This window comes from Bradysia coprophila, unplaced genomic scaffold, assembly GCF_014529535.1.
Source record: "Bradysia coprophila strain Holo2 unplaced genomic scaffold, BU_Bcop_v1 contig_94, whole genome shotgun sequence".
Classification (NCBI taxonomy): Eukaryota; Metazoa; Arthropoda; class Insecta; order Diptera; family Sciaridae; genus Bradysia; species Bradysia coprophila.
In genome coordinates this window covers 6593193-6610990 of record NW_023504022.1, presented here as the reverse complement: position 1 = coordinate 6610990, position 17798 = coordinate 6593193, and the positions used below count along the sequence as shown (strand labels likewise).

Genomic DNA, 17798 nt, shown 5'->3' with positions numbered 1-17798 from the left:
TCAAACAGTTAACATCTCTACCACCTCTCTATCAGTATGGTAGTCAACTACCAGTTTGGTAGTCAACTACCAAAAATTCAAGCTTTAAATAGGCAAGTAGGCAGAATAATTTTGTCAGTCGGTGCGCAGCTCTCGAATAGTAAACATCTCTTCCCCAAAAATTACGTTTGGTAGTCAATTATAGCCTTGGTAGTCCAACTACCAACTACCAAATTTTAGAATTGCAATGTTAACTGTGAGCTATCGGTTATCAGATAACAAATAATTATTATTTGCCTGGTGTTGATTTGCTCATAGTAGCATTGCAATTTATCATCGTGGTAGCCAACTCCCAAATTCTCGTGTGGAAATAGACAAGCAGTCAGAATAATTGCATCAGTCGGTGCAAAGCCATCGAAAAGTAAACATATCGCTGGTAATTAATTCGGTTGTCAACTACCAAATTTTCGAATTGCAATGCCAACTATGAGCGATTGGTTTATCAGATAACAAATAATTATTATTTGCCTGGTGTTGATTTGCTCATTTGCTCATAGTAGCATTGCAATTTTGAATCAAGGCTGTTATCGTCTCATTTTTTATTTGTGACACAGACACATGGACGGACAGACAGACAGACAGACGGACAGATGAAGTGTCCACAATAGGGTTTTTTTCTAAAAGAAAAAAGACCTAACAAACCAGTTTATAAGGGTGCAACTGATTCCTTCGCTGCGCCGAAGTCAATAGGTTATTGAAGAAAATTATATAAAGACTAAGGATATAAGGCAAGAAAATATTTATTTAACTTCAAAAAAAAACACTCAATCGATGGGTAGCACTTAGGAAGTGAAAATGAAATCACATTAACTGAACAGTGTTGGGAAAATTTCAATATTCATCACCCAAATCGTCCAAATCATAAAGATCTTCATCATCATCAACATGCCAGCCAGGAGCATTGAAATCTTCATAATTATCAGCATTCACGTCATCGTAGCCAAAATCGATGCCCATTAAATAAGGATCAAACGGACCCAGCATACCTGCTCCAGCCATCCATCCATTATCATCATCATCGGATTCATCATATGGAAGTCGCCCATCGTAATCATTCCAAAATCTTGAATATTCCATACGTTCGAATGCATTACTGTCACACAATCGAACACACTTCAGCTGGTCCATCACCTCATCAGGTACGTTAGACTCGTGCAAGTCTAATATCTGTAAGTCTGGACATTTCTCGCGTACAATTTCGAAGAAACGCTTATCGGCCGAAACAGATTCACCCAGTCTCAAGCACTGCAGGTTGAGATTGGTTGCGATGATTTCCATGTTATCATGGTTGAGGAACTCCTCATCAAAAATTTGGTTTATTGTTAGCTCGATCAGTCGAGAATTGGCCTGGGTAAAGTCTTCCCAATCAATGTCTTCATCCATTTGGTGGATGCGCAGCGATTTCAATTCGGGAAACCGTACGCCATCGAATAATCGCTGGTTGAAAGAATACACATCCAGCGACTCGAGTTTTGGTATACCCGCAGCCATAACGCGAAGCTCTCTGTTGCCACAATAATCCCGGATTGTTAAGCTGTTGACGTTCGGAAGTTTTTTCAAAAAATCTCCGAGAAAATGTGACGTTTCATCGTTGTATCCAGCCGAATTCGAAAATATCAAATTTTTTATATTGCGGTGCTCTTCCAACCGTTCGTGGAAGGAATCATCTTTCGGTATTTCAGTCATCATCAAAGTGATTGTCTCCAGTCTCGTCATATTAGCAAAGACGAACTCGAACACAAAGCTCGGAAAGTAGCGTCCCAATTCCAATACTTTCAGCGTTTTCGCATGCGGCTTCATGAACGCCAACATATTGTTGTAACCATTCGGAGACTCCTGCAGTCGCAAATTCAATAACGATAGGTGCGTCAAGTTGAACGGCATCGATTGGTTCAGAGTTTTTGTACGAAATATCGTTGACGTGTGTTGATGTAAAGATCGAAAGGCTAATGTCGTCAACATTTCCTGAGATTTTAGAAACTCCTCCAACGGTTTGCAGTTCAAGGAATAATCGTGATAGGAATTGAAAATTTTCATCGTCGTCAGCTTCGATTTGTGAAAGCATTTTACGATGCTGTATTCACTGCCAAGCATTTCCAGCGTCTTTAATTTCGGCAGATCCGGCAAATCGGACAGAAGTGGTACATCATCCACACCGCATGTCGTTGACGTCTCAAGTACGATCACATGCTTCAAATTCGGCATACACTTCAATACTTTCGCCAATTCAATGAAGCTGTCGATACAGCTTCCCATCAAGTGCAAATTGACAACGCTAGGCCCATGCTTCTGAAATATTTCCAGAGTTTTGTTCTTATCCATGAACATTATCATGTCCAATTTAATGGTGTCAAATTTTCGATTTGTTGACAACATAAAGTCAATCCATGGCTCGTCAACATCAACTTCATTGTTGTGGTACAACAACAATGACCATCGGCACGACGATTCGATAAGATTTTTCCATCTGAAACGAAAAGCGTGCAACACACACATCAATTTGACCGAATTACTTCATCTATATTGAACGTTTAACTTACAGTTTACACGTTAAACTAGCATTCTGTAAATCATCTTGACTGAGATTGCGAAGAATTTGAGTAATTAACTCATTTGGTAAATCGCAAATTTCTATTCCACTCATTTTCACAAAATATTTAGAGGAAAACGTGAAAACGTTGAAAGAGAATCAAATAGATTGGCATGTCCTCCAAGGCAAGTTATAATTAAATGGTCTTCGATTTTCTCACTCCGATCATAACACTTTATAACTCTTTTTGACATTATTTACATTATAAATTATATTACTGTATACATCAGTGTTAAAAGAGAGTAAAAATTTTGACATACCACCCATCTAGATCAATGAACGTCAACACAAGGTATGGTCGAATGTCAAACTTTGTATAGTGCGAGCGGAGGACATAGCGATTTCATATAAAGATACTCACCTCTCATGAAAGGTGAGTTTGTTTATATGAAATCGCTATGTCATCCGGTTTGTATGAATAGACCATACCTGGTTTATACTTTCATTGATCCAGATCAGTTAAATTAACTGGTTTTTACCCCTTTTTACATACAAATTTTGACATATCTCCCATCTAGCTCAGTTAAATTAACTGGTTAGACCCGTACGAAGTACTGGGGTCTTATAGGTTTACGCATACGTTTGTAACACGTCGAATTGGACTCCCTGAGTAAGGGGAAACCTATTGTAGTTGTCTAGAGATGCCAAATCCGCGAAAAAAAAAATGTCCGTCTGTCTGTCCGTCTGTCCGTCTGTCTGTCCGTCTGTCTGTCCGTCTGTCCGTCTGTCTGTCCGTCTGTCTGTCCGTCTGTCCGTCTGTCCGTCTGTCCGTCTGTCCGTCTGTCTGTCTGCACGATAACTTGAGTAAAACGCATCCGATTTTGAAAATTCTTTTTTTTCCCGTTTGGTAATGTCAAAAGACAGGCTAAGTTCGAAGATGAGTGATTTTGGATCGACCCCTCCCGAGCTGTGGCCCAATAAGTGCTTTACGGTTTTTCGAAGATATCTCCGGACATTTAAACGTTAAACTTGTAAGTGATACGTCAAATAAAAGGTATTTACAATACCGATCGACAAAAAAAAAGTTTATGGAAATCGGATGACCGACTCGTGAGTTAGACCCCTTGGTGTGGAACAGGCACAGGGCGGCAAGCAGTTTTTGCTTGTAGGTCGGCCACATTTGAACATATTTCGTCTGTTTTAGCTTTATTAGATAGGTATTGACCGTACCAATCAGGGAAATTTTTTTTATGAAATTATGTTCTCCGGAGCGTGAGCTAGGTCTCTTGGAGTGAGCTCTTATCTGGCTACTCGGAAGTACAGTGAACGTGGTGTATTTTGACAATATCTCGAGTAAATTTTGACCGAATTTCATGAATTTTTTTTTGTTTGAAAGGTATTAACGAATGTAAAGCGTCGGTACTATTTTCGGTTTCCTAACAAAATGGCTGCCGGCGGCCATATTGGATTTTATTAAAAGTGATATAAAGTGGGAAAAATGATACTTAGAGAGTTTCTGTTAACATGGAAATAATTTGTTATGTGTGTGGGTTGTTTCAGGCATTCCATATACGGACATCTATATATACCTATATACAGCTATATTGAGCTATATACAGGCATATAGAGCTATATAATAGCATATATTCCTCTGTGAAATGTTTATTTACAGTGAAATATCGATAAATATAGCGGTATATAGCTGTTTAAATAGGAATTTATAAAATTTGACTTCGTACGGGGCTGTCTATATTGCCTCCGGCAATTTAATTGTATATGATAACAAGGCAAAGAATGGATAATGTAAGTGATTTAAAAGGAAGAATAGTTTTTCAGCAGAGAAGAAAATGAAGTAAGAGAAATGAAGAGTTTCACATTAAAGGCTTTTGATACGAATAGGTGTTTCGTACGGGTCGGCGTTAGCTATGTTTTTTCCCCTGTTTTTACGCTCTTTTATCATTGTATACAAGGGGTGAAAATTACGGCAGAGTAAAATAAATCAGGCAGGAGCAGTTCTCGGAACGTCAAATAATGGACCTAATACATTGTTTGAAAATGAACTCAAATGAACTGACATAAATTGAAAAAGTTTATTCGCAAAAAATGTAGGGCTACTAGATTATTCAGGTCCTTAGTCAAAGTAGTGCTCCTGCCTGGTTAACTTTACTCTGTGGTTCACCAGAGTGTTTTACGAGAGCGATTTCTGTCGAATTGGTCTCGGAGTCACACGTCATAATGAGAGAAATCGCAAACAAAATTTTGTTTTTAAACAGCATAACTTTCAATTTTATTTTTCATGCGGAATTTTTCTCGTAATTTAGGCCCTCAGCATGAAAAGTTGTATACAGTGTTAAAAGAGCCGAAAAACAGGAAAAAAAACAGTTAATTTAACTGATCTCGATGGGTGATTTGTCAAAATTTCGTCTCTCTTTTAACACTGTATACACAACACATCTGTCGTGGACGGTTTATTTTAGTCACTTTCGCTTGTGCTCTCACTGCGTTCGGGCTACAACCCGCGAAATTGCCTAAAATATACAGTCCACAACAGTTGCGTAAATAACTATTTCGTTAATGAAGATTTGGCGTGTGATCCTGAGACCAGGTAAATTTAACTAGTCTTCGCTATCGCTAAACACCATGTAACGTGTCAACGAAGAGAAATTTCGGCTCAGTTAAACGTAACTGGCAATGTTAAAATGAGAGAAAAAACTCATACAAAATTTGTATTTCGAACTTAAATTTTGATTTATTTTCATTCATAGACTTTTGACATTGCCGTCAAGGCCATTTAAATTAGTTTCGCACTCTGTAGAATGTTTACGCAGAGCGAAAACCAGTTAAATTTATCTGATCCTATGGGTCAGCTGTCAGAAGTTGATGAATGAATAAAAACTATTGAGAGTAATGCTTAGTTTCCTCTTAACAAAAAAGTACTCCGTGTGAGAGACAAAATTGAATGTTTTTTAATTTTTCCTTTGTTTATTTGACAGCTTGCTCTCTCACGGAGATGGAGACTTAAGCCTAGTTTACATTATCTGTATACAGTGTTAAAAGAGCGTAAAAACAGGGGAAAAAACCAGTTAATTCAACTGATCTCGATGGGTGATATGTCAAAATTTCGACTCTCTTTTAACATTGTATTTGTATATAATTCCTCTCATTTTGACATTTGACCCACAGATCACTTAAAATTAACTAACAGGGTCCCATTGGCTACCCAAATGCCTCTCGGGAAATCTCTCGGAAGCGTGAAGCGACATTTTAATTTAATTAATTAATATTAATTAATTTTTTAGAATTAGATTGACTTAAGAGACATCGGTGCTTAGCTAAAATTGTAGCCTACATTTGCGTGTCTCGTATTTCATTTTAGATGATTTTTTAAAAACGTGAGCAGTTTAACAATATTTTCATAAACTGCTCATTCTCAGAGCTGGCCAAACTGATTCAACCAATTTTTTTTTTTTTTTTTTGAAAGCTAACACATTCTTTATTGCGGTCGTACATTATTAAAAAAGGATTCTGATGGAAAGCTATCATCAAAAGTAAACTAAAATCCAGTATTTAAAAAGCGCCTAAATGTATGCTTTTCAGCAAAGCATCGATGGCTCTGAAGATGCTTGGATAATTTAAATGAAGCAGAAAATTATAAAATTGGATTCATTGTGTCCTAAAAAACGTTGCGAAAAAGACTATTTTATGTGTACTAAAAACCATACCTCTCAGATCCGTAAGACTACGTTATGATTCCTCTCTGAATAATATTCAATTTGATTGATTCAAAATTTATTTCTTTTATTTGAAACATTTCTTTGGGATTTTACCAATTATCCTCAATTAACTATCTGAATCGTTTCCGCTTCCTGCGGAAAAATTGTCATCTTGTTCATCCTCGGAAACTATCATCCGATCCATCATCTTCTGTCTCGGAATTCGTATCGGACCCTTTTGCATCGCTTGTTGATGATTTTATTAAATCATCGTAATCTGCAAAGCGATAGTTGACTTTAGTCTGACCGCGTTCTCGAAGTTTATAAACTGGTTTATTGTTCTCGGAGCAACTGTTACTGCTCGATCCACTAGACGAAGGTGACGATCCATTCGATCTATCTCCAGCAACGTTTCTTCGTTTTGATTTTTTACGCACTGTCTCACCTTCATCAGGTAGCATATTAAGGCTGGCGAATTCCTTTCGCTTTCGTCGGGCAATTTCAGCATTTTTTTTTGCCTTCTGACGGATCAGGCCTTTGTCCAAGTTTTTGAGCAGATTTTCCAATGATTTAATGAGCTTTTCCTGCTGACATTGGGAACAAAACCAATGGCCTTCGGGAATAGTGAATAGCATCGGAACCAAACAGTGAATGTGGTACCCTAAATCACACCTGTCACACAGTAAAATACTTTCGGGGTTATTGCGCATTTTACATTTCTGGCATGCACACCATTTGCCTTCAATTTTGTTTTGATTGTCGTCCTGTGCTGTTCTAGCTCGTTTCATTGGCACAATTTGAGTTTCATCATCGGATTCTTGGGAAAATTCATGATCCGATTGGAAAAACTCCAATTCATGGTCAGACTCTTCACTCTCCACATCGCTTTCAACTGGTACGGCTTTCCACGGATCCTGCCCGGAATCGCTTTGCCATGGATCTTGCCCGGAAGCATCCTCAGACATTTCACTTTCCGATTCGACAACAGCTTTCTTTTTGGACGCTGCTTTCGTTTGTTTTTTAGTCGTTCCTTCATCTCTGCATTGCTCTGCCTTTTCTTTAGTTTTAATTTGTGCTACACCTCGAGACTGCCCATTATTTGTCATAAGGGTTGCATTTTCATCAACGGTTAGATCAATCAAAATTGGTATTCCATTTTGGACATTCACAGCTTTTTTCAGTTGTGCCGCTGCCAGCGTTGCTTTGTTTATGTTGGTAGCCAGCGTTTGCTTTCGTGTTGGTACAGACACACTGACTGGCACAATCGGATCTGTTCATAGTTGACTCAAACAGTTAAATGAATTAATTAAAAACAAAAAGAAATTTACATTTCATTATGTCAATCAGTTTGACAGAAAGTGTCCTTGTCTCTGGTCCCGGCTCTGGTTGCTTCATTTTGAGTGCTGTTGCTTTCCGTATAATTTCGTCCTTTCCTCTTGTGGCAGAATGACTGAACTCCGGTCTTGGTTTCGATCGTTTTACTTCAACCTCATGTTCTGAAGTTAATTCGTGGGTTGCTTGCTGTCGGTAATTTCTCCGGTTAGTTGGTTTCGTTTGAAGTGGTGTTGTGGTCTTGCCTATTAAAAATACGATCACGAAACACTGCTTGCAATTTATTTTAATAAAATTGGCTTTGATTTGCCTCGTACAACATCAGCTGTATTTTCGTTTTACTTTTGAAATATATTTTCGAAAAGTGTTGACAAACGTTATCTCCCGCCAAAGGCTCACTACAAAGGTAGAGAGCCTTTGCTCCCGCGCAATAAAATCGAAATAGTAAATTTGCAGACGTCCCACATGTTCGATTTGTCCGACTTTTTCAACATTTGTCCGACTTTGTACGATTTGTCCGACTTGTCCGACTTTTTCATAAAAAATTGTCCAACTTTGTCCGACTTCTTTTCAAAAATAAAAATTTATGAGACTTTTTCTTCAAGATAAAATTTGTTAGTAACATTAAATGCTTCTGATGCAAACTCGAAAAAAGTCGCTCGCTCCGCTCGCATTTAGTTGTTTACAAATTTTCACATTGTACATGTAACTATAAAATTAAGACAGTAAATATATTACTGTATTGACTTGTTATGTTGACTACATAGAGGTACCATAGAGGTTGACTCACATATTTACAATTTTGTATACGTTAACTTACAGTCAACAGACAGTCGAATTTATAAGTTATTTATATTCCTTCTGACTTGTAACATCTAAGTTATAAGTTGTAGGTCGACAGGGAGGTTGTTGAACCATGATTGAGTAATAAGACTTCAGGAAGTGACATGCATCTGTTTAAATGTCCATAAAGTTCAGACAGAAATCCAAAATAGTCTTTAAAAAGCCTGCGATGTAGACCCGAAGCAGGATCTAATAGGGAGTTTTTGCAGCGAAGCAAACTCGCTGGAGGTGTTTTTTATCTTTTAGATGAACTTCATTCCTGACGCCTCTAAATTCAATTTATAAGTACGATTTATCCAAAGTATATAAACATACACAAAAACTCACGGAACCCTACTTTCGGGTGAATATAATTTTTATAATGTTGGCCCTAAGCTCTTTATACTCAACACAAAAACTCCAAACATCACGCAAGCAACATAACGCGTCTTATATTCACCCGAAACTTAGGTTCCGTAAAATTTATGATCCGCTGAGCATTTGCATTACCTTCAGTATGTTTATATGTATACTTTGCGATTTATCGACGAGAAATTGTCCGATTTTGTACTTTATTGAAAAAATACAGGTACTTTTCCTTAGAAAATGTCCGATTTAGTCCGACTTTTTAGCGAAAATATGTCCGATTTTGTCCGACTTTTTCAAGGAAAATGTTCGACTTGTTTTAAGTCGAACACCCCGAAAGTCAGTGGGACGTCTGTAAATTTGTTCACTGGCCATTGGCGGCGAACAATTGAAATTTAATGTGAAAAAAGCTTTTTTTGATAAAGTGAAAAAACACACTGCCTTGAAAGCAGCAAAAAAACGATCTTTTCAACAACAATAATTACACAATTATAGAGTAAATGAAAAGGTTCTTTTTAATAAAAATGTTGGAATCATTCAATATTCATTTCTAAATGTTTTGCGAGAGTAACTTTAAAGAAATCGCAGATAACATTGGATGCTGTGAAAGTAGTTCACAACATGAGATCCAAAATTCTAAACAAAAGCAAACTCACAAGTGGGTATTTTGAGTCCGGAGCATGTTAAAGTGTTTTTCGGAAGATATTAGTTAGGGTGTCAGACTGAGCAATTGTTAGGGCAATAACTTTTGGCGGCGGCTCAAATCCGAAAATCCCTGTTTTTTCACGCTTTTCAGTGAATATCACGAGTACAAAAAAAGATAAAAAAATTATTTTCTTTAGGAAAAATGTAGAGTTTTAAATTCTGAACAACGTTGCTGAATACAAAAAGTTTGTGGAAAATATAGGATGGGCCGAAAAAATCATCAAAGTCACAATTTTTGAGTTATTGAATAAAATTCTTAATTTTGGACCATTCTCTTTTCTTTTCGAGTCTTTTAGAAACATATATTAACTGGGATATGTGAATCTCTAAATTCCGCTAAATTCTGAACACGAATGAAGAAATCAAAATGTTTTTGGAAAGCACAGGGTGGTCCGAAAAAATTGAACTTGGTCGAACAATCTTTTTTTTACACAAAATATTCGATTTCGTGGTTTTATTTCTTGTTTTTTTTAAAAATTTTTCGTAAACAATACTAATTATTTGTGATCGTTAAGAGGGATTCTTCTGAAAAACAGAAGACCGAAATCGGACGCATTTTCTATAGGAATTTTTTATATGTGCCCAGTAAGGTATTCGACCCCAGAAGCCAAAACCACTTTCAAAAAAATCTTCGAAGTTTGTGTGGCTGGTAATAAGTCATAAAAAACCGAAAACTTGCACTTTTCTTACAAAAATTTCTCCAGTTACACGAGCCGTACGTCAGGGTCGTGTGGGGTGTCATTAGAAAGGTAATTGCATGTACTTCCGGGGCAAAATTCATCCACACTGAGATATGTACAGTTGAAGTTTTCAACCGAAAAAAGACTCAAAACTTACACTTTTCTTACAGAAATTTCTCGAGGTACACGAAACGTACATGGTCGTGTTTGGTGTCATTAGAAAGGTAATAGCTATTCATAATCTGTTAATTCTTCCGTTTACAGTTCCGTTACCGTTCATCACTTTTGATTATAGAAAGTTTTCGATTTGGTCAAATGTCATAGACACATATTTTGTACATCTCTCGGACTGGCAAATAAGACACTCTTCATACATTATCTCCCAGTAAAATTCACACTATAATGTATAGTTTCCACTTAAAAAGAGCACTCCGTTTAGCCTCCGTTTACATGACAGTTGTAAAATAGAACAAAAGAACTGTCACGCAAACGGAGTGGAAATTGAATTTATTTCAATTTTTTACTCCGTTTACGTGACAGTTCCTTTGTTCTATTTTACAACTGTCATGTAAACGGAGGCTAAACGGAGTGCTCTTTTTAAGTGGAAACTATACTTAAGTGCCCATTCCACTTAAAAAAAGTACGCCGTGAGAGAGCCGTTAGAGCACCGTGAGAGAGCAAACTGTCAAATAAACAAAGAAAAATTGAAAAAATTCAATTTTGTCTCTCACACGGAGTACTTTTTTTGGTAAGAGGAAACTAAGCATTAAGTCCGCTGCAAATTCAAAATGAAATGCACAACAACTAAATCAAAGGCAGCGTTGTATTTGGTCAACTCGCTTTATTTTCATATAAGAATCTGAATAAAGCGATGTTGAAATACCCATCCAAAGTTAAATTTAATAAATGACTGCAGCTATAAAACATAATATTTAGTTATTTAACTATAAGTAAGCATTTTACAGCTAAATATAGCTGTATTAGATGTCCTGAGGTGATTTTTCTACACCGTAAATATCGTCCTGTTGACGATAATATCGTTAACAAGAATTAGATAAGTAACTTGAGCTACTTCAGTCTTTCCCAGTCACTTTGATTTGCATAAAGAGCAGAGTTCGCGGGTAAGTTCAAACATTTGACAAGAGAGAATACCGCACACTCATCAGAAGTAGAGTGAGGTTATGCGATGTAAAAAACTACCTAATCAAAACAAATGCAAGAGGCTGTCAAATTTGATTATTGCGGTTATTGCACGGTGTGTTGTGTGTGATAAGACGAAAAGTCAAAACAAAGTGTAATTGAATAAGTCGATTAAAGGGATTTAAGAGTGTCAATAGTTCTCTTTTTTGTTAGTCAATCTGTGTTAAACGTGAAGAAAACATTTAGAAAATGTTTGTGTGAAAATAAGTTATGTTTTCATGCAGAAACGCAGGACCTCTTTAAGTGATTCACATAAAGATTTTATCGACCAGTAGTGGGTGTAGTGTGCACTGATAACAGATGGAATTTTGAGTGTTTGTGATTCATTTTTATTGTTATCTCGACGGAATATACGCACGAAACAATGGACTGGAATTCCACACTGTTATGCTCAACTGGACTGTCGCCCTGGACGCCCGACTCAGACGATATAGCACCATGTTTCCAGCAATTGTTCTTCCAAATTCCTACCGCCGTAATATTTGCGACTCTTTCATCCTACCATTGCGGCAGAAAGACACGCTACGTGTTGAGGAACAACGTTCAGTTGAATGCGATCAATATTCGCATTTTGGCCGTTTTGTCGTTGGGCTTGTTTCCACTGTTTAAGTTTTATTATGCCGCACACAACGACATTCACATTTGGCCGATTGACATCCTCGTGGGATGTGTGGAGTTGGTGGCATTTTTCGTTCATTTGGGATTTTTGTTGACCCATCGTCGCTACGGAGATCTGAGTCACAGAGGACCGCTGTTTCTGGGAGTCGTTTGGTGTGTCATGTATTTGTTGAGTATAATATGGGTGTTCAAAGGCACCCCGTGGCCTTGGTCCTATCTTGTGATTGTTATGCAGTCGGTTTATGGTGTCACGTTGATTCCAAGCGGTGATGCTCGAAGGATTACTCTCAATCAGATACAGGAAGACGTAAGGAAAGATTGGCATGTGATTGACGCTCTTGATTTCAAAAAAAAAATATTTTTTTTATTTGTACTAGGAACGGTCTGCACTATTAGGCAGTGCCTACATTCGTTTTCAAGACAATATGGACGAGAACGTTTTGGGAGATGCTGATGACGACGCGAACATTTTCTCAAAGTTTCTGTTCGTCTGGGTCAATCCGTTAATCGCAAAGGGAATTGCGGGCAAGCTGAAGAAACTGGACGATTTGTTCGATTTACCGGTGTCGCTGAACATTGGAAATTTAGCAGACAAATTTCAACAGTCGATCATCGACAGAAAAACCATTTTTCGTGCTTTGCATAAATCATTCGGTCGCGAATTCTACTCAATTGGTTTGCTACGCTTGATGGCCGATATGGCTGGCTTTTGTGGTCCTGTTCTATTGGGTGGTTTGCTTTCCAGCTCAGACAGTTCGGATGACAAGCTAGACCAAAGAACTAGTTATAAACCGTATCTGTACGCTCTTGGGCTGTTTGCATCAACGCTTTTGGGTAAGAGCTTGAACTCTTCATGCCATTCAACGCATCGACTAATTCAATTTTCAGCTGCCTTCTCTGGTACACACTTCAATTGGCGCATGTCGCTGATAACGATGAAAATGCGCATAGCTTTGGTCACCAAAATTTACAGTCACTCACTGGAAGCAAAAACGCTCGCCAATTCGCCGGACATTCTGAACCTAATGTCGACCGATGTTGATCGCATCGTGAACTCGTGCATCAGCTTCCATTCATTCTGGAGCATTCCGTTTCAACTGATCATCACACTGTACTTACTGTACACACAAATCGGTGCAGCGTTCATTGCCGGTGTTGTGTTCGGCGTGGCGTTAATACCGATTAATCGATGGATCGCTGTGAAAATCGGGGCGTATTCACAGAAGCTTATGGACGCGAAAGACAAAAGGGTTTCAACGACAAACGAAGCATTGGCCGGTGTCAAACAGATCAAACTGTTAGCGTGGGAAGACATTTTCATCAACAAAATCCAAAATTGCCGCAAAGAGGAATTGAAATTCTTATCGAAACGGAAGTATCTGGACGCTCTGTGTGTGTACTTCTGGGCAACGACGCCGGTTCTAATGTGTGAGAATTGTTTCCAAATTTGGTAGATTTGTTGTAATGGGAAAAGGTAAATCATTCCATTCTAGGTTTGCTAACGTTTGGTGTTTCTGTCCTGCTGGGCAATCCGTTAACAGCAGCTTCTACGTTTACCAGCGTTGCTCTTTTGAATATGTTGATCGGACCGTTAAATGCATTCCCTTGGGTGCTAAACGGTCTTATTGAAGCCTGGGTGTCATTGAAACGTGTACAGGAACTTATCGATGTAAGTGTTCGCAACGACGTACAATTGGATGGTTGGCTAACTAATCCGTTTCAACATTATGTTAAGGTAGAAGATATAGATCTGAAGTCGTACTATTCCGTTGGTCCATCGACACTTCATCGACCGGGCCATATAAACAAACCGACGGTATTTAGAGCTGAAAATGCATCGTTTGGATTCGTTAAGAAACGGAATCCTGATAACGAACATGCCACCGATTTCGTATTGGACACCGTGAACGTCGATATTCGTGAGGTAAATTAGTGCGATTTGTTTTGTTCGAATGACGCTTACGTTTGGGCTTACGTTGAAAAAAGGGGGAGCTGATTTGCGTTGAAGGTCCAGTTGGTGGCGGTAAGAGCTCGTTTCTGATGGCTATCATGGCTGGAATGGAACTCAACAGCGGAACCGTCTGCTTACAAGACGTAAATGATGGTAAATTGAAAATGGATCCTTCAAGGTCCCTATTTCGTTCATCCTGAATTCACTCCACTTCGATTCCCCTATGCTCTCTTTCCACCCTGTTCAGGTTTCGGCTATGTTGGTCAAATTCCGTGGCTACAGCGAGGTACTATACGCGAAAATATCACTTGGGGCAGTGTTTACGACGAGAATCGTTACAACAAAGTTTTGTTCGCTTGCGCCTTGAACGATGATATTGACACGCTAGGCGGTGACGAAATTGGAGTCGGTATGTTATTTGGATTCATTTTTATATGAAAGACACTTTGGCTGATCACAAACATTTTTAGGTGAGGGAGGTCGAACACTTTCCGGTGGCCAAAGAGCAAGGGTCTCGTTAGCCAGGGCTGTGTATCAAGATAAGAAGAGTAAGTCAGAGTAATGGGATCCAATAGCGGACTAACTCCACCAACTTATCCATTAAAGTTTATCTACTGGACGACGTACTGGCAGCGGTCGACACTCATGTAGCTAAGCATATCATCAAACACTGCATACTCGGTCTGCTGAAGCATACGACTCGTATAATCGTCACAGAAAATCGAATACTAACTTATCACGCTAATCAAGTGCTTCACATTGAAAATGGAACAGTACGACCGAGCGAGTTCACTCCCGAAGAGTATGACGATGACGGATTCTTGTTTGACATATCGTCGAACGCTGATACGACTGTAAATGAAGAGACTGATGCTGACACAAAGAGTGTGGATAGCGTTATGCTTGAGGTTGTGATGAAGTGAAACTGTCATACCCATGAGTGATTGATAAACTTAACTGTTACACATAGGAAACCAGAGAGTTCGGTACACTCTCACCTGACGTTCTGATTTCGTATTGGAAGTCAACGGGTGGACTGTTGGGTTTTACCGTTATTTTGTCGGTCATACTGATGCAATTCACGAGAAACTTGTCGGACGCTTGGTTGGCGCACTGGGTCTCATCCAATACAACACAAAACGCAACCGACACGACGGAGTTTTATTTGAAAATTTACACTTCGATTGCTGTCGTCAATTCGGTAATTACTTTGATCCGAGCGTTCCTGTTTGCCTATGCTGGAATCAAGGCGGCTAAGTTCATTCACAGAAAACTTCTGAACTCTGTGTTCTATGTGAGTGGGAAGCACAATGAGAGAGTGGTCAGGATTCAAATTTTCCATTCCATTCCAGACGAAATTCCAATTCTTCGACATTACACCGCTCGGACGACTACTCAACCGATTCTCGTCCGACACATACACGATCGACGATTCGCTACCGTTCATCATGAACATTTTCTTGGCTCAGTTGGTCGGATTGATCGGTATGCCTGAAATCATTTTCAATTGGAACGAATCCGTCGACATCTTTTGTCTTTTCCATTAAGGTGCCATCAGCATCAGCATCTATGCGATGCCGTGGCTGGGCCTACTCATAGTGCCGCTGTGTCCCGTCTACTTAAATATTCAATCGAGATATCGTCAATCCAGTCGTGACATAAAACGACTGTCGAGCAATGCCTTATCGCCACTGTATTCCCACTTTACCGAAACGATCCAAGGCCTCAGCACAATAAGAGCCATGCGTCACACGATTCGCTTTAAGCGAGACTTTGATGTTAAATTGGAAGAAAGCATCCGTGCTCAGTTGACATCGGCAGCAGCGCAACAATGGTTGGCGCTCCGATTGCAAGTGATTGGCTGTTTTTTGGTTGGTGGATCCGGTATGGTAGCGTCGATAACGTCCGCTCACTTGAATAGTCCGGGCATGGTTGGATTGGCCATATCGTATTCACTTTCGATAACTGGTCTACTGGGTGGACTTTTGAGTGCGTTTGCGGAGACGGAACAGGTATGAATCAACTTTTTCGAATGCAGCACTGATTTGACCATGCTTTCTTCGCTGAAAGGAATTTGTTGCCGTTGAACGGGTCGGAAAGTACTGTAAATTGAAGCCGGAGATTAACTTCGACGGAAGCAGTAATCCACCGTTTGGATGGCCGTGTCAAGGAGTTATATCATTTCAGGGAGTTGGCTTGAAATATCGGTACGTCGAAGGCTGATCTAAAGATGAAGATTGACCGAAAAGTTGAGGGACAGACAAATTGACCTGCGTTATTTTCAGCGAACATCTTCAACCGTCCCTAGTCGATGTGGATTTCGAAACGTCTTCCTGTGAGCGAATAGGAATTGTCGGCCGCACTGGAAGCGGGAAAACGTCAATCCTGTCCGGTAAAATAATTTTCAACTCATAAAAGTGCCAATCGAGCCAAAAACATTTCGTTCACCTTTTTCAGCTCTCGTTCGAGTGGCGCCACTAAGCCAAGGTCGTATAACCATCGATTGTGTGGACATTGCTACTTTACCGTTGCACGTATTACGTAGTCGCATAGCCCTAGTTCCACAGGAACCGTTCCTCTTTGCTGGCTCAATCAGAGACAACATCGATCCGACAAATTCACATTTGGATTCGAGTATATGGAATGTGATCAGTCAATGCTTAGCTACACCTCTTGTCCAACAATTGGGTGGATTACATGCACAGTTGGCATCTGGCGGCAGTAATCTATCAACAGGTCAAAAGCAACTGTTATGCTTATCCAGAGCGCTGTTAAAGAACGCAAAGGTAGGGAAATCGAGAAGGGTCAGTGAGTCGACGAATGTTCTAAATAAAATACTTTGATCTGCAGATTGTCTGCATCGACGAGGGAACTGCCAATTTGGACAACGATTCTGAAATGGCCATACAATTAGTTCTGCGTAGTGCCTTTAAGAGCAGTACAGTTTTGTTGATCTCCCATCGACTGACGCTGCAGCAAACGGATCGAATTATTGTGATGGATAGAGGTGAAATTGTGGAACATGGCATTTCAAATGAGTTGGCCAATGATACGAATTCACTGTTTCACGGAATGCTGGTCAGCCAAGGAATTAGAAATTTCAACGGTGATATTGACAGGCGGTTATTATAGTTAATGGTAGCCGCTTTGGTAATATTTTTAATTTTAGTTTTATGTTTTAAGAGAGGAACCCATATTTTAATAAAGTGATCAACGTTTCTACTGGACGTCTCAGAGTTTCAATTTTCTCGCCCATTTGTCTCTGTAATCGACAGCAATTCGACAGAAATATGCGATAAGCCCTTAACTGACGAATTATGTCCTGATAGCAAAACGTATGACTAGGCCCCACCTGTAGGATGGGTCAGATCCCTTGACTGTGTCAACTTCTCAATAGTATTTTTATTGGTAATGATTTATTGATTTATTTCAATGAAATGTAATTTGTATGGACACAAAAACATAATTAGAAGAAGAACTAATGGAAGGTCTAAATCTCTTATAAATAATTTAATTTGGTTTAGTTTCACTTAAAATCTTAGAAACGTTGTCCCGGTAAATAAATGACGTAATTAAACTTAAACTCGTGTGATAGCGGCCCTCGCTCCGCTCTGGCCGCAAACTTCACACTCGTTAATTTTTGTTTTGTTTATTCGTTTTTGTCAACAAGGCAAAATCACATAACAAGAAATTCCATTCTTTATCAAATTTATTTTGTAATTAGTCGAGATTTACATAAAGAGCAGAAAAGGATTCTTTCGAGAACTACTCCCAGATGGTTGAACCGATACCACCCATTTTCGAGTTTGACCTGAGCGTTTCAATGCTTCATTGAACAAAAT

The 17798-nt window shown here is 39.0% G+C and overlaps 3 protein-coding genes across 4 annotated transcripts; 1 reads left to right on the top strand and 2 right to left on the bottom strand.

Annotated features, from left to right (window-relative positions):
* Positions 1 to 771: 771 nt before the first annotated feature.
* On the bottom strand, positions 772 to 2823 carry LOC119085161. The gene is made up of 2 exons (XM_037195457.1): positions 2580 to 2823; positions 772 to 2506 (listed from the first exon to the last, which is right to left on the bottom strand). Exons 1-2 carry the CDS (start codon positions 2681 to 2683, stop codon positions 871 to 873), a joined length of 1740 nt encoding a protein of 579 aa, XP_037051352.1. The 5' UTR covers positions 2684 to 2823; the 3' UTR covers positions 772 to 870.
* A 3527-nt stretch (positions 2824 to 6350) lies between these two features.
* LOC119085162 (remodeling and spacing factor 1-like) lies at positions 6351 to 7988 on the bottom strand. Of its 2 annotated transcripts, XM_037195460.1 has the most exons (3): positions 7611 to 7988; positions 7488 to 7552; positions 6351 to 7454 (listed from the first exon to the last, which is right to left on the bottom strand). In XM_037195460.1, the coding sequence occupies exons 1-3, from the start codon at positions 7675 to 7677 to the stop codon at positions 6459 to 6461; spliced, it is 1128 nt and encodes a 375-aa protein (XP_037051355.1). In that variant the 5' UTR covers positions 7678 to 7988; the 3' UTR covers positions 6351 to 6458. The 2 variants fall into 2 exon arrangements, with proteins under 2 accessions (XP_037051355.1, XP_037051354.1); XM_037195459.1 differs by having other exon boundaries at positions 6351 to 7552.
* A 3444-nt stretch (positions 7989 to 11432) lies between these two features.
* LOC119085158 (multidrug resistance-associated protein 7) lies at positions 11433 to 17183 on the top strand. The gene is made up of 16 exons (XM_037195454.1): positions 11433 to 12312; positions 12383 to 12839; positions 12894 to 13433; positions 13499 to 13674; positions 13741 to 13929; positions 13992 to 14109; positions 14204 to 14365; positions 14427 to 14504; positions 14563 to 14864; positions 14927 to 15250; positions 15309 to 15441; positions 15505 to 15968; positions 16027 to 16163; positions 16242 to 16348; positions 16414 to 16742; positions 16807 to 17183. The coding sequence occupies exons 1-16, from the start codon at positions 11752 to 11754 to the stop codon at positions 17086 to 17088; spliced, it is 4359 nt and encodes a 1452-aa protein (XP_037051349.1). The 5' UTR covers positions 11433 to 11751; the 3' UTR covers positions 17089 to 17183.
* Positions 17184 to 17798: the final 615 nt, after the last annotated feature.